This window comes from Prinia subflava, chromosome 1 (genome assembly GCF_021018805.1).
Source record: "Prinia subflava isolate CZ2003 ecotype Zambia chromosome 1, Cam_Psub_1.2, whole genome shotgun sequence".
NCBI classification, from domain to species: Eukaryota; Metazoa; Chordata; class Aves; order Passeriformes; family Cisticolidae; genus Prinia; species Prinia subflava.
In genome coordinates, this window is record NC_086247.1 from 153621367 (window position 1) to 153635305 (window position 13939).

The following is a 13939-nucleotide window of genomic DNA, read 5'->3' on the forward strand; positions in this document are numbered from 1 at the left end:
AGAGCCGCGCTGGGGGCACCGGCAAAGCCCAGGCCAGGCCTGGCCCCTGCAGCAACAGACCGGGCTGAAGTGGCAGAGCTGGGGCAGGGGGGCCATGAGGGACCTTCCCCAGCAACTCCCCCCCGCCCCCCCCCGGCACCCCTCAAGTCACACCCCGGCCCCCCATAATGGCAATAAATAATCTCACACTCCCCCGCCCCACACCCTGGCCCCCCAAGATGGGGAGCATCTCCATATCCCCCAGACCCCCCGGGATGGGGGGCAGCTCCGTATCCCCCTGCACAGGGGAAGGGGCTGGCAACACCCACCTGGCCCCCCACAACCCCCAGATCCGTCCTTCAGAAGCGCAGCTCCCTCAGCTTCTGCCGCAGGTAGTGCTTGGCCTCCTCGATGCCACTCACCTTCTCCAGCTCCGTGTAGGGCAGCTGTGAGGAACAGGGATGACATCGGAGCACTCACAGCATGTCTGGCCCCACCTGTATCCCCAGTACCTCCAGCTCCCAGCCCCATTCAGCCTTCTGTGGTGGAGGGAGGAAGAGCCAGGATGCAGATCCCTCCCTGGAGAAGGAGGGCAGCGTGGCTCCTGCCGAGGGTACGGACAGAAGTGTGGACAATGGCATGGGAAGTGTAGACAATGCCCAATTCCAGGCTCGTCCAGCCTGAACTCAGCCCTGGACAGGTGGTGCAGGCACACAGAGGGAGGAATCTCAAGCCTCATCCCACCCTCGAGCCCCTGTCAGCACCTCCATGAAAGGTGACAGGATATTGGGGGGGCTAAAAACTGTGAGTTTTTAGCCCTGAGGGCACGCACAGAGCAGGACTGAGGGCCATGGGGACCCACACTCCAGCCAGTGGCAGCGCAAGGGAGCAATAAAGGTTCAGAGGGCTGGAGCCCCTCAACCCACAGGCGAGAGCTGGGGGTATTCACCTGGAAAGAGGCTCTGGGGAGACCTTTTAGAGCCCTTCCAGTGCCTAAAAGAGTTGGAGAGGGACTTATGTCAAGAGCCTGGAGGAACAAAACAGGGAATGGCTTCCCACTGCCACAGAGCAGGGATAGATGGGATACTGGGAAGGAATTCCAGGCTGGGCAGGTGAGCAGGCCCTGGCACAGAGTGCCCAGAGCAGCTGTGGCTGCCCCTGTATCCCTGGCAGTGCCCAAGGCCAGCTGGACATTGGGGCTTGGAGCAGCCTGGGACAGTGAAGGTGTTCCTGCCCATGGCAGGGGTGGCACTGGATGGGCTTTAAGGTCCCTTCAGCTGCTGTGCTTTCTGCAGGAGGGACACGGAGAGCCCTGGCCAGCCCAGCCCAAACACCAGCTCAAGGGAGAGCTGGCTCTGCTCCCGGCCCAGCAAGGCTGCTGGGCAGCTCCCAGCTGGTTCCTCAGCAGTCACAGGACTCTGGAGCTCTGCACAAACACGGGGCTCTGGGCTGCTGAGCTCCAGAATGAGGAGGAGCTGCGGCTGGCATGGCCTGGCGGCAGCAGGGGCTGGGACAGTTTGGGAATGGCTGTGGGATGGCACAATGGAAGCACTGCTGTAATCCTGATCCATTCTGCAGTGCAAGAGTGAACAGGACTGAGGGCTCATTTCCAGTGCCATTTTCCTCAGAAAGACTCATCCTCAGGGTAAAACCACCCACAAACAAACACGTGGCAGCTGCACATCCTAAACCAACACCTGGAGTTTGCCAAAGAAGCTGCAGATCTGAGGGCTCGTCCAGTGCCAGCACTCGGCAGGGAACAGCTGAGGCTGGAACCAGGGCAGGCAGGTTCTGGCGCAGAAGGTGAACCAACCTCCCTCCTGTCCCCTCAGCACACGAGATCACAGGCCACCACGTGTGGACCCGTGTGTGTCCCCCCACCTGATGTCACCCTGAGCCCCGCACCCGATGCTGCCACTGTGGCTGTGTCTGGCAGCCTGGGCTGAACACCCTCCCCTTCCCCTCACCCAGGTTGGGTCTCAGCTCACAGGACACACTGTCCCTTGTCTCTGCTTTCCATCAGGGCTGGTGTCACCCACCAGCTGCATGGAAAATGTCCTGCATGGGGTGGGGGAGGGCAAGGAGACACGAGGATGAGTCATCCCTGCTTCCTCTCACAGGGACAGGAGTGTTTACACAGGGGATGCCAGGTCCGGGCCCATCCTTCCAGGGGGTGCCAGCTCTCAGCTCCGAGCCCATCAGATGCCAGCTCAGGCCATCCCCCGCTGTGTGCCCTGGTCCTGAGGAGGTGGGGCAGCCCCTTACCTGCACCAGACAGTATCCCAGCAGCCGCAGGTGCCGGTCCCGCATGGCCCGGGAGCCCACCAGGATGTCGGAGTTCTGGCAGTAGTGCCACTTGTCATTGACCGACAGCACCACCCTGTAGAGGGGACAGCGGGCAGCGCGGTGTCACCCCAGGCCACAGTGCCACCCCGCCCCACGGACCCTGCTCCCCAGCACCCCCAATGGCCCCAGCTGGCGGCAGGGACAGCCGTATCCAGCAGCCCAGAGCCGTGGGGACGTGGGTCAGTGGGTGCCCCACGGCACTGGGCAGGAAGGGACCAGGGACACAGCCTGGGGACGTATCCCTGCTCTGTACCTCTGGATCTCCTCGGCACCCTGCGGCCCCTCGCCCGGCCTCTGCTTGGGGCTGGGCCGGCACGGGGAGGGCGGGGGGCCGCTGTCCTCGCTGGCCGGGGGGCTGCGCTCCTCAGGCTGCTCCTGGGCCTGCTCCCCCTGGAAGCAGCCGTGCTCTTGGCCAGGGCAGCCGGCCTCCTCCTCCTCCAGGATTTTGCCGATGGGGAACTGGAAGAGGGAGGCGGTGGAGGTGCGGGGGGAGCAGTCGGGGGTGCCGGGCGGCGGCGCCGAGAGGCACTCGGAGGGGCTGCTGAGCGTGGAGCTGCCCGGGCTGGCCAGGGACGGCTCCTTGCTCAGCGCACAGTAATAGTCCGAGGGGGGCTGGAAGCAGGGCCCCCCCGGGGCCGGGCAGAGCGCCGGCAGGAACCGCCCGGCCCGGCCGCTCTCCCGCGGGCCCGGGGGGCTGCTGGGCGTCTCTGGAGCAAATGGAGCAAAGTCCTGCAAATCGGAGGTGAGGGCGAGGACGCTGGAGCGCAGGGACATGGCGACGGGGGACGCGGCTGGGGGGGCCCTGGAAGCTGCCGGGACGCGGGAGAGAGGCAGCACCGTGCCCGAGCGATTGATCCACAGCAGGAAGTCTGCAGCAGAGAGAACAGGCATCACCAACTGATGGGATGTGCGCTCGGGAACTCTGTGCCCCAGCTGGGACACTGAGCCAAGAGGCACAGGGGAAACCTCCCTTTCTGCAGTGGGAGGGCCCAGGGAGCTGTGTCCCAAAGGCAGTGTCACAGGGAAGGCAGTGACAAAGCAGCCAGAGCTCATTCTGCCCCACATGACCTTCCATCCTCAGCCCCCCGATGCCACCTGGCAGCCCTCTCCCCACAGCCGGGGGTTACCTGTGCAGTACCCAGGGGGCAGCACCTCGTCCTGCCGGTAGCATTCCTCCCCCACCAGCTGTCGCAGTGCCTCGGCCACCAGCCCCTTGTAGCTGCAAGGAGGGAACAATCAGGGGGGCACTGCGTGTCTCCCCAGCACTGCTGGTGCCGAGTACATGGCTGTGGAGACGGAACCCCCACGAGTGGGATGCACAGGGCTGGAGTTTTGCACTCTGCTGTTGGGAGTCAAGAGGGGATGGGCTCCAGCTCCTTTTGCAAAAAGCTCCTCTTAGTACTGGGACAACCAATAGCCCCTCAAAAGGGCTGCCCAGGCCTGGCACCACTGTCCAGGGCAGGGGGTAGTCCCCATCCCTGAGGAATTCAACAACCACATGGATGTGGCACTTGGGGACATGATCTGTGGTGGCCTTAGCAGTGCTGGAGAACAGCTGGACTCAGGGGCTAGGTCACCCAGCACTGTTATGACATCTTCATCCAGATGTGCAGTCCCTCCATGCAAGCACCCTTCCTCCCCCTCCTCTGCCCAGATCCTGCTGGGGAAGACGCGCAGGATGCATTTCCATCACCTGATTTTTTGCTCTCCTCACTGTCAATCTGAAAGCCTTCACCTGTACGCCAGTCTCCTGACCTCCCGTACGTCCTGCTTCCAGCAGGCAGTATCCCTGAAATGCTTGGGGTGTAGTGAGGCTGGAGTGGCAGAGAGAGTGCACTGACTGCGAGAGTGCCTTGGACAGGGAGCCTGTGCATCCAGCCTCTGCCCCCTGCTGTTGGTAACTCTGGCTGGACTTGGAGGAGTTCCCAAACCAGCTCTCCCTGTATGAGTATCACCTCTCCTTCACTGAGGTCTCCGAGGCTTTGCCAACCCAAGCAATCCTGCAATCCTAAACGATTCTGTGATTCTAGAGTGCTACCCCCCAGGCTCTGGACCTGCCACAGGCGCCCTCATCCCGGCACCATGTGGGATCCTGCAAGGGCAGGTGACAGACCCCTGTCCCCTTGGCACCCCCCCAGCCCCCTCACCTGTACTTCCTGTTGGCCTCGTCGGCGGTGAGCGCGTGCTCGAACATGAGCACGCGGTAGCGCGGGTCCAGGCGGGGGCCGCTGTACTCGCGGAACTCCAGCTCCACGGCCGCGTCCAGCAGCGACAGGTACCGGCGCACGATCAGCGCGTACGGGCTGCCTGCGGGGGCGCGACATGGAGCCGCCGCCACGGGAGCCCCCCGCCCGGCCACGCTGCCGGGGACCACCCTCACCACGGCCCCACGTACTCATGACATTGGTGATGAAGCCTGGGGAGAAGACCTGGTGCAGGACAGTCTGCGGGAAGTGGCTGAGCTGGAACATGGACATGAGGATGTTGACGGTGGCCAGCGGCGAGCTGCCGGCCTTCTGCTCCAGGATGGCCTCCAGCTTGGGGAAGAGCTCGCCGTGGTTGGAGGGGCGGTAGTTCATCCGGCTGAAGGGAAACACCAACTTCTGGATCACCTGCGGCAAGAGAGGAGTGTGGGGTCGGGGTGGGACAAGGGACAGGTCGGTGTCATGAAGAGACGGGTGCTCAGAACCTGCCAGGACTGGGGCACGGCCCCTGGTCCTCTGGAATGCCCCACCGTGATGGAGAAGGGCCATGGCTCCTCTGCCCAGGTGTGCCCACAGGTGAGGCGAGCGCTCACCTTGCTGTCGAGTTGCTCGCCGCGCTTCAGCAGGAAGTTGGCGATGGTGTCGAGCAGCCGCGGCTCACGCAGCCGGTGCCGCGCCACGTACTTGGCGATGAGGGCCATGGTGTAGGGGGTGAGGTTCTCTGCCTTCCGCGGCAGCCACTCTGCCAAACCAACACAGCGGGGAGGGTGTCACAGGGGACAGCTCTGTCCCCAGCCGAAGTCCTCTGCAGCCACCACAGCCCGGACAGGTGGGAGGACAGGACCGAACAGCAGAGCCAGTCCCAAAAACCTCAAAAGCCAGGCAGCTCCTAAAAACCCTCAGGTATGGGTCAGGGGAGAGGCTGAGGCAGATTCCTGTCATGCACAGTCAGAAGGCACAGATGGAGCACAGCTGGAACGTGCACAGCTGGGGCTTTCTGCAAAACCCCACTAAAACTCCACTGTGCCCAGCCCGGAGGCACTATGGGAGAACAGTCCCTGAAGGAATGCGGGGCTCCTGGTCCATCCCAGTACCTAGGGGAAAGGGGGGCTCCCAGCCTGTCAAAGGGCTGGGCTGTCAGTGACAAGGGTGGCCATGACACAGGACTCCTTCTGCTCCAGTTCTGGGGCTCACCAGGGCCCCAGCTGAGACTGCCACCACCCCAACATCCCAGGGCCAGGGAAGGCGCCTGTGAGGCTGCCCCCTACCCGGCCACAGGTCCCACATCCTCTCCCTGACCAGAGCCCTGCACCCCCGATGTGGGTGGCAATGCCGGACCCCACCTGGGCACCCCTCACCTGCCATGCTGCGAATGAAGCGCTCCTGCCGGTTCTCGTAGAAGAGCTGGGAGCTGAAGATGGCCTCCAGGGCCTTGTTGTTGGCCTCCTGGGCACACAGGGCCAGCATCTCGTCCAGCAGCGCCAGCTCGTGCTCCCTCATGGCGCTCACCTGGCCCAGCGTGTGCCGCACCAGGCGCAGGATCTTGCGGTTGTTGATGAGCTGCTGGTCGGAGGCGGCGTGGCCCTGCAGCGCCTGCGCCCGCAGGCGGTAGTAGGAGAGCAGCAGGAACAGGGTCTGGGGGTGCCGCTCCTTCTCCAGGTGCCGCTCCAGGCTGCTGAGGCAGGACTCGACCAGCGGGTGCGGGCTGGACGGGTGCAGCCGCATCACGCTGCTGAACACCATCGACACGTCCTTCTGGTTGAAGCGGCCCAGGCGGCTGCGGGACTCGTCCTCCAGCACCCGCACCAGCGGGGACTCCCCGGGCAGCCCTGCAGGGGAGACGGGCACACGGGGGCTCAGACCCTGGGCATGGCTCAGCCACGTGGACACACCTCAGCCCCACGGCACAGCCACCTCCAGAGCTTGGGCAGGAGGCCGTGAGTGGATGGATGTGCTGGATCGGTGACCAGACCGAGAAGGGGAAGCGAGGGGAAGCAAAGCACCGGCAGAACATGAGAGCACCCCCAGCATGGAAAACACTGCGTGGAGCTGCGGGGTCGTTCCCACCAACCCCACTGGAGTGGGAGCCCTGCAGCTCACCTGCAGTAGCAAGGTTCATTTCCTAAGCCTCAAAGATCTCAAAGACAAATAATTTATACAGTCCCAAAATCTCAGACTGTTTTGGGTCGGAAGGAACCTTAAATCCCATTCAGTTCCAGCCCTCTGCCCTGCCAGGGGCAGGGACACTTCCACTGGACCAGGTTGTTCCAAGCCCTATCCAACCAGGCCTGGAGCACTTCCAGGGGCTCTGGGCACTCAAAAAACTCACCTCAAAATTTCATTAAAAAAGGCTGTGATTGGAAAACAACTGTGACATCCCATGTGACCAAACTAAATGCTGTTTGTTCCAGGAAGGACTAATCCTTTGGCTTTTTTGACCTTCTCCTGTTTCCCAGCTCAGCTTTAGCCTCTGCAATCTGGCTCCCAGGGAAACACTTCCCTGCAGCTCAGGACGTGTTATCCAGGCCTGGGCACAGACTCAGTGCTTTGGCTGTCAGGAGGGATCTCCTCAACAGAGGCAAAGAGTGTTGGGGGGGCCTGGAGTTCCCCATTACCCCAGGACCTGGGTGGGCACAGGCCGCAGGGCAGCACAGGGCAAGTCACTGCGGGTTACTGTTAATCAGAACTCAGGAGGGGGAATGCGCAGAGTTGGTCTGATCAGCTGCTTTGTTCTGTAAAAAGGCCTCAAAAGAAAGCGGGAGTTTGTGTTAATGAGGGACAAGGGGGCAGAACAAAGTGGGGGCACAGCAGAGCTGAGGGGGGCCCAGCACGGGGAGCCTGACAGGGGCAGCAGTGCCGGCAGCTCCGGCTCAGTGTCAACAAACACCCGGCGCCGCCGGCCCGGGGACGAGGGCAGCACCGGCCCCCCCACCCGGGCAGGGGCTCGGGTTACTGCCTCAACCCCGCCCGGCCCGGCGGCTCCCCGGCCCTGGCCCGGGCAGGCTGCGGGAACGGGAGAGAACAGCGTGGGAGGAGCCACGGGCAGGAGGGCCGGCACCCGCCAGATCGTGGAATCCTGGAATTGTTTGGGTTGGAAGGGACCTGAAACATCATCCAGTTACAGACCTCCTGCCATGACCAGGGGCACCTTCCACTAGGCCAGGTTGCTCCAAGCCCTGTCCAGCCTGGCCTTGGGCACTTCAAGGGATGGGGCAGCAACAGCTTTTCTGAGCACCTTGTGCCAGGACCTCCCAATCCTCTCAGGGAATAATTCCTTCCCAATTTCCCATCTAACTCTGACCTCTGACAGTGGGAAACCACTCCCCCTCGTCCTTGTCCCTCCAGGTCCTTATTCAGAGTTCCTCTCCAGCTCTCGGAGCATGTCCATGGCCTCCTCTGGGCTTGCTCCACATCTTTCTGCTGTTGGGCTTCACAGCTGGAAGCAGCACTGCAGGTAGGGCCTCACCTGAGTGCAGCAGAGGGGAAGATTCTCCCTACTGCCCTGCTGTCTCCTCCTCTTTGGATGTAGACCCCATCCCCTTCCTCGCAGCAGGAGAACCTGCAGGGTCACCCTGGCCCACAGAAACAGGAGACTCTGGGATGCAGCCTTCCCCGGGACACAGCCCCTCAGGATGCAGCATCCCCAGCTCAGCAGCATCCCTAGGGAGCTGCACAGGAACCCAAACACCTCAAACTCTCTCTCCCACACAGCAACACCCGGTGACTTGGGGCTTGTAACTCAAGCTGGAACTAGACATGGCCCAGGAGTGGCTGACACACATCCTGCCAGGCCCAGCATCCACCTCCAGGTCAGCTAGGGACACTAGGCCCTCCTGCCCTGGAGGAGCAGAGCATCCCTGCTGAGCTGAGCCCCCCTAGGCCCTCCTGCCCCCTCAGCAGAGCCCGCAATGGTCACAGCTCTGTCTGCAAATCCACCCCGACGTGAATGCCCGCAGCCCCGGCGTGGCTCACCCAGCGCAGCCGCCGCGTACAGGCAGTTGACGATGCTGAAGTTGTCGAACTTGGCGCAGCCGCTGACGATGGCCTGGCAGAGCACGTGGAACTCGGGCTGCTCCAGCACCTGCCCCGCGGGCCCGCGGCCGTCCCCAGCCCCCGCGGGCGGCCCCGGCTGCTGCTGCAGGAGCTGCCCCAGCTTGTGAAGCGCTATGGGGTAGTGACTGGCCGACACCTTGCCCGGGTTCTGCGTGACCCAGCGGAGCACCTCGCCCACGCTGCGCGAGCGCTCGATCAGCCGCTTCATGGTGAAGAAGGTGTCGTAGCTCATCTTCTCGTGGATGAAGTTCCAGCTCTTCCTCTTGCCGTGGGGCCGGCCCCGGCCGCCGTCCGGGTGCACGGTGGGCAGCAGCCCATGGCCGTAGGGGTCCAGGGGCAGCAGCAGCCGCGGCCTGGCCTTGCCGGCGCAGCAGCAGGCGGGGAACATCGCGGCACCGCGGCGCTCACGGGCAGCCGGGCCCCGCGGGCCCGCCCGGGTCAGAGCGCGGAGCCATGGGCACAGCAGCGGGCACAGCATGGCGGGGGCGGCGCGGCGCGGGGGGCTCCGCGGCTCCGGAGGACCCTGCGGGACAGACCGGCGGGGGCGTGACGGGGGAACCGAGACGGCCGGGGCCGGCGGGGGGCACGGGCGGCCGCGGGCGCTCCCCTCACCCACCGGGATCCCGCCCCCGGGCGCCCCCGCCCGCACAAGTCCCCGGCACCGGGCCCGCCGCCCTGTCCGGGCCCACGGCCCGCCCAGCCCCGTGGAGCCGGGACCTCCGGCCTGCCCGGCGTCCCCCGCCCCACGGCACCCGCCCCTTTCCCGGGCATACTCCGACCTCCACCGGCACCAGGCCCGCCCCGGCCGGATTCCCTGCCCCCCATCTGTCCCGGCCCGGCCCGGCCCGGCCGTACATGGCGCTGGCGGCCGCCCGGTCCCGCCGCCACCGCCGCCACTCAGCGCCGCCGGGACACGGCCACGGCCCGGGAGCGCAGCCCCGCCGCCATCTTCCTGCAGCCCCGCCCCACGCGCGGCACTTCCGGGGCGGCGCCGGCGCGCGCTGCATGCAAATGAGCGCTGCAGCTCCGCCAATGAGCGAGAGCTCCGCTAGGAGCGGGGCGGTGCCGCCGGCGCAGGCGCGCTACGGCCCTGCGGAGCGCGTGGCGGAACGCGCCGGGCCCCGCCCCCTCCCGGAGCCCCGCCCCCTCCCGGAGCCCCGCCCCTCCGCGCCGTTCCCCGGTCACCCCCGCCCCGGCCCGGCCCACGGCGCAGCAGAGCCGGGACGCCACGGCCGGTCACAGTCTTTCCGCTTTAATCGGAACGGCGGTGGGGGGAGAGCACCCCCCAGCACAGCATCGGAACCTCCGGGACAGCGGGTAGTGCAGTCACCCCCGACACCGGGACCGCCTGGGGGCACAAATCCTCCCCCGGCACAGGGAGCCTCGGAGCAGCGCCCCGGGAGGCGCCAGGACGTATCCCAGGGGGAGAAGCCCCGCAGGCACGGACACCTCCCTGGGCAGGAGCGCACCCGAGGAGCTTCTGCACGCGGAGTGGCTGGGGGAACGCTCCATGCAGGGACAGGGGCACCGGGATCCCCCGAGGTAGCTGAGCCCCAGCCCTGCAACAGCCCCTGTGTGCAGACAGGGCGTGGGCGGGCGCCGCTCGGGGCTCCTGTGCCCGTGGGGGACACAGAGCAGGGCCCTCGCTTCAGGTGCACTGGGCAGGCCCCACTGCCCGCTGTACGCTGAGTGGGCTGAATGCAGAGCCCTCCACGTCCCCGGTGGGCTGGGCAGGCTCTGCGTGTCCCAGGTGTGGCTCGAGGTGCCCCGTGTCCCAGGCGCTGGTCCGGCCGCGCTATCTGCGGTACATGGCGAAGGCCACGAAGGTGACGAGCAGGGTGAGGCCGGCCAGGCAGGTGGTGGCAGTGGCGGTGAAGACGTGGCGGTGCTGCAGCTGCAGGTACCAGAGCAGGGCCAGCAGCAGCACGAAGAGCGGCAGCGCCAGGCTGCCCACGCCCAGCGCGGCGGGCGCAGGGCTGCGGGGACCGGGGGTGCCGGGGGCTGTGGGGGTCGCACTGGGCGGGGACAGGTGGCAGTGCAGCACGCTCAGGTGGCCCAGGTGCAGCCCTGCCAGGCTCTGGGTGTCGTCACGCAGCAGCTGCCCCTGGTAGATCAAGCGCACCTGCTGCTCCTGCCCGGGGAAGTAAGTCCTGGAGGAGACAGGGACAGGGGTCACACTGCTGACAGGACAGGCCTTCCGACCCTCCTGAGTCACCTCCTGTGACTGTGCCCACCCAGACTTCTCACCCCACTCGCACAGCTGAGCCTGTGTCCCCATCAGCCACCCCAAGTGTCACTTGCCAGCTCAGTTTCTTCATTCACATCCTGTGAATGCGCCCTCCCTGCCCTGCACACCTGACCCCACATACGTGTGTGTGTCCCAGCTGTCACCTGCCAGGACAGTCCCCTCTGTTCAGCCCCTGCCAACGCACCCACCAGGACCCTCCCTGCCCACACAGAGCGTGCGTGTGCCCATCAGCCACGCCAGGTGTCACCGGCCAGCAGGGGCTGTCCCACGGCCCCAGGATAGGCACAGGCAGCCGGGCGCAGGCCACCTGCCCCGGGACACCGCTGTCCCCTCCCAGGTGCTGCGGGGAGGAGAGGGGCGCCTGGGGGGTCCAAGGACCCCCGAGCCGGGACAAGTCGCCCCTGCCCGGCCCCCCCTCACCTCTTGAGAGCACCGACGGTGTCCCCGGGGCGCACCCGCGCCAGGCGCTCCGTGTCGTTCAGGAACTTGAGCCGCAGCACCAGCGTGGGCTCGGCGGGGTCCTCGGCGGTGGCCGCGGGAGGATTCCGGTGCCGCAGCCCCGCCGTCTCATCGGAGGCGGCCGCTGCCTCGGCCGGGCCCGGGGCCGGGTTCGGGGCCTTGCGCTCGGCGGGGGCCGCGCTCGGGGCCGCCTCAGTCGGCGGCGCCGCGGGCTCGGGGGCGCGCGTGGAGGCCCAGGCGAGCCCCAGCACGGCGGCCGCCAGCAGCAGCACGAACAGCACCGTCACCTCATCGCCGACGCCCTCGATGAGCGCCATGGCGGCGGCAGGACCGGGGGGCGCACCGGGAGAGGGTACCGGGCGGGCGCGGCCTCAGCCCGCAGGGCCGCGGGGAACCGGGGCCGGGGCCACGGCCGCACCGGGCCGGGCTCGGGCCGCCATCGCGCCGCTTCCGGCCGCGCGCGGGGGGCGATGGGACATGTAGTCCTGGCTGCACGAGCCACAGCGGGGGTGTGGGCGCCGCGCGGAGCACGCCGGGAGTTGTAGTCCCGGCCCGGCGCCAGGCGCTCGCCGTGCGATCCCGGTTCCGTCCAGTCCGGTGCGTGTGCGATCCCAGCCCTCCCGGACAATGCTCCCGGTATTATTCTGGTAACAAGCAGTGTGTTCTCAGGCGGCTCCCGAATGGTCACAGTGTTACCCCAGCATGAGCCCAGCTGCTCCCAGTATGATGCCAGTGGCTGCCAGTATGGTTTCAGTTGCTCCTAGTGTAATTCCCAGCATGAAACCAGTTAACTCCAGTTTAATGCCATTTGTCCCCAGTGGAGTTCCAGTTGCTACTAGTCACCCCCAGTATGGCTCCAGTTACTCCCAGATGCTCTAGCTACTGCCAGGTTTAAATTCCTGTGAATGTGTCACTTGGGGACGTGCACAGTGATGGCCATGGCCGTTCTGAGGGTGGGTGGGCTCAGGATCTCTGAGAGTTTTCCACCCTCGGTGGTTCTGAAACTGTGAATCCCCAGGAGTGCCCAAACCCTCCTGCAGGCTCGGATTAAAATCTTCCATATCAGGTGAAAAAATCTTAACTTTAGGTTAAAATTTGTTAATTTTAGGTGAAAAGGTCCTAATTTTAGGCAAGAAATTGTTCATTTTAGATGAAAACTTCTTAATTTTAAGTAAAAAGTTCTTAGTTTTATGTCAAAAAATCTTACTTTTAAGTGAAGAGGTCCAGCCATGGAAATACAGCAACAGAGATGGGGGAGGTGAGAACAAACTGACTCTCCCATAAAGGACAATTGTTGGTCAAAGGGAAATTCTGGGCAACAATGTCCCCGGTCCCCAGAGTGTCCCCTCCGTGGATCCCTCACTGGCGTGGCACTTGTGTTTCCTGGGATAACATCAGGAGGATTTTATCCTCCATATTGTTTTTCCTGGCAAAAAATCAGGATGAAATCAGGATAAAATCAGCGTGCTGGAGCAGCACCTTCCTGCAGAGGGTGTCTGGGGCTGGGGGGTCCCAGGAGGGAATCCATGATTTCTGTTCTGGGATTCTGCATGGGAAGGACGGGCTGCAGGGGAGGGGTCCCCACTCCAAGTAAGGCAAAACCCACCTGCAGCCCGGAGCTGCCGAGGTGCCCTGCAGATCTCGGGGCTGTCAGAGCAATGGATGTGACAACAGCAGCAGATTTAAACCATGACTGATCCGTGCAGGCAGACAACCAGGATTTATCCCTTCCCGACGTTGGAATGAGCCCGAATCCACTGCTGGAGGGGTTGTGTCTGCTCAGATTTGAGGGTTTAACCAGCGGTTCATCCCCTCCCTGATAAATCCGGTGTCTGGTTGTCACTGTGGATTTGTCTGGCTTCAGCTCACAGAGAGTGAGACTTTTCCATCCTCCCTGCCTCGATTAAGAAGCTGTTTAATATTCCCCTGAAAGTACTTCCCCAGTGTCATCCAGTCACCTTCAGTTTCCCAGGAAAGCTGAGCAGACTGTGCTCCTTAAATCTGCTGCTGAGGAACCGGGGAGTGTTCACGATGCCCTGCCCAGGGCTGCTCTGAATCCCTTGGATTTCTCAATGTTTTCCTGAAAGACGGCTGATCTGAGGTGATGGCCAGCTCTGGGGGTGGGAACCCCTGCCCTGCCTGGGCTCCAGAAGCGGCAGTGAGGTGGTCCCGGGGCTCAGCAGGGCGGGGACCCCCAGATATGACACCTAAAGGTGTCCCAGCCCCTTCCTGAGCTCTGCCCTGCTGGTGCTGGGGCTGTGGTGGGCAGATCCAGCCTCCTCTGGCACACGAGGGACCAGGGCAGTGCCTGTCCCCTGGACTGGGGGTCTGGAGGGTCTGGAGCCACAGGAGGAGCTGAGGGAGCTGGGAAAGGGCTCAGCCTGGAGAAAAGGAGGCTCAGGGGGAACCCTGTGGTTTTGCACAACTCCTGACAGGATAGGTGGGGGTTGAGCTCTGCTGTTAGGGAAAAATGGACAGGACAAGTAGAAACAGCCTCAAGCTGTGCCAGAGGAGGTTTAGAATGGATACTGGGGAAAATGTTTTCATGGGAAAGGCTGCCTCATTGTGTTTCTGCCAAGGTTCATGGTCCACTCCTTCTGTTTCCTCTTTACTCACGTTTATTTGACCTTTCCTCAGTGTTTCTCCCTGT

The 13939-nt window shown here is 64.2% G+C and overlaps 2 protein-coding genes across 2 annotated transcripts; both read right to left on the minus strand.

The window, feature by feature from the left end:
- Positions 1-181: 181 nt before the first annotated feature.
- On the minus strand, positions 182-9490 carry FASTK (Fas activated serine/threonine kinase). The gene is made up of 10 exons (XM_063418433.1): positions 9362-9490; positions 8502-9105; positions 5888-6358; positions 5123-5271; positions 4721-4937; positions 4473-4632; positions 3453-3544; positions 2579-3194; positions 2245-2359; positions 182-425 (listed from the first exon to the last, which is right to left on the minus strand). Exons 1-10 carry the CDS (start codon positions 9437-9439, stop codon positions 339-341), a joined length of 2589 nt encoding a protein of 862 aa, XP_063274503.1. The 5' UTR covers positions 9440-9490; the 3' UTR covers positions 182-338.
- A 323-nt stretch (positions 9491-9813) lies between these two features.
- On the minus strand, positions 9814-11766 carry TMUB1 (transmembrane and ubiquitin like domain containing 1). Its single transcript, XM_063418453.1, has 2 exons — positions 11251-11766; positions 9814-10732 (listed from the first exon to the last, which is right to left on the minus strand). The coding sequence occupies exons 1-2, from the start codon at positions 11604-11606 to the stop codon at positions 10378-10380; spliced, it is 711 nt and encodes a 236-aa protein (XP_063274523.1). The 5' UTR covers positions 11607-11766; the 3' UTR covers positions 9814-10377.
- Between the last annotated feature and the right edge of the window lie 2173 nt (positions 11767-13939).

Bases quoted from the DNA above. Each gene is read 5' to 3' on its own strand.
- FASTK (XM_063418433.1), bottom strand. From the start codon at position 9,439: ATGTACGGCCGGGCCGGGCCGGGCCGGGACAGATGGGGGGCAGGGAAT. The intron at 6,359-8,501 runs GTGAGCCACGCC...TCTCCCCTGCAG, and splicing joins GTACGCGGCGGCTGCGCTGG to GGCTGCCCGGGGAGTCCCCG. The intron at 4,633-4,720 runs GTACGTGGGGCC...GCGCCCCCGCAG, and splicing joins CTTCATCACCAATGTCATGA to GCAGCCCGTACGCGCTGATC.
- TMUB1 (XM_063418453.1), bottom strand. From the start codon at position 11,606: ATGGCGCTCATCGAGGGCGTCGGCGATGAGGTGACGGTGCTGTTCGTG. The intron at 10,733-11,250 runs GTGAGGGGGGGC...TGTCTCCTCCAG, and splicing joins ACCGTCGGTGCTCTCAAGAG to GACTTACTTCCCCGGGCAGG.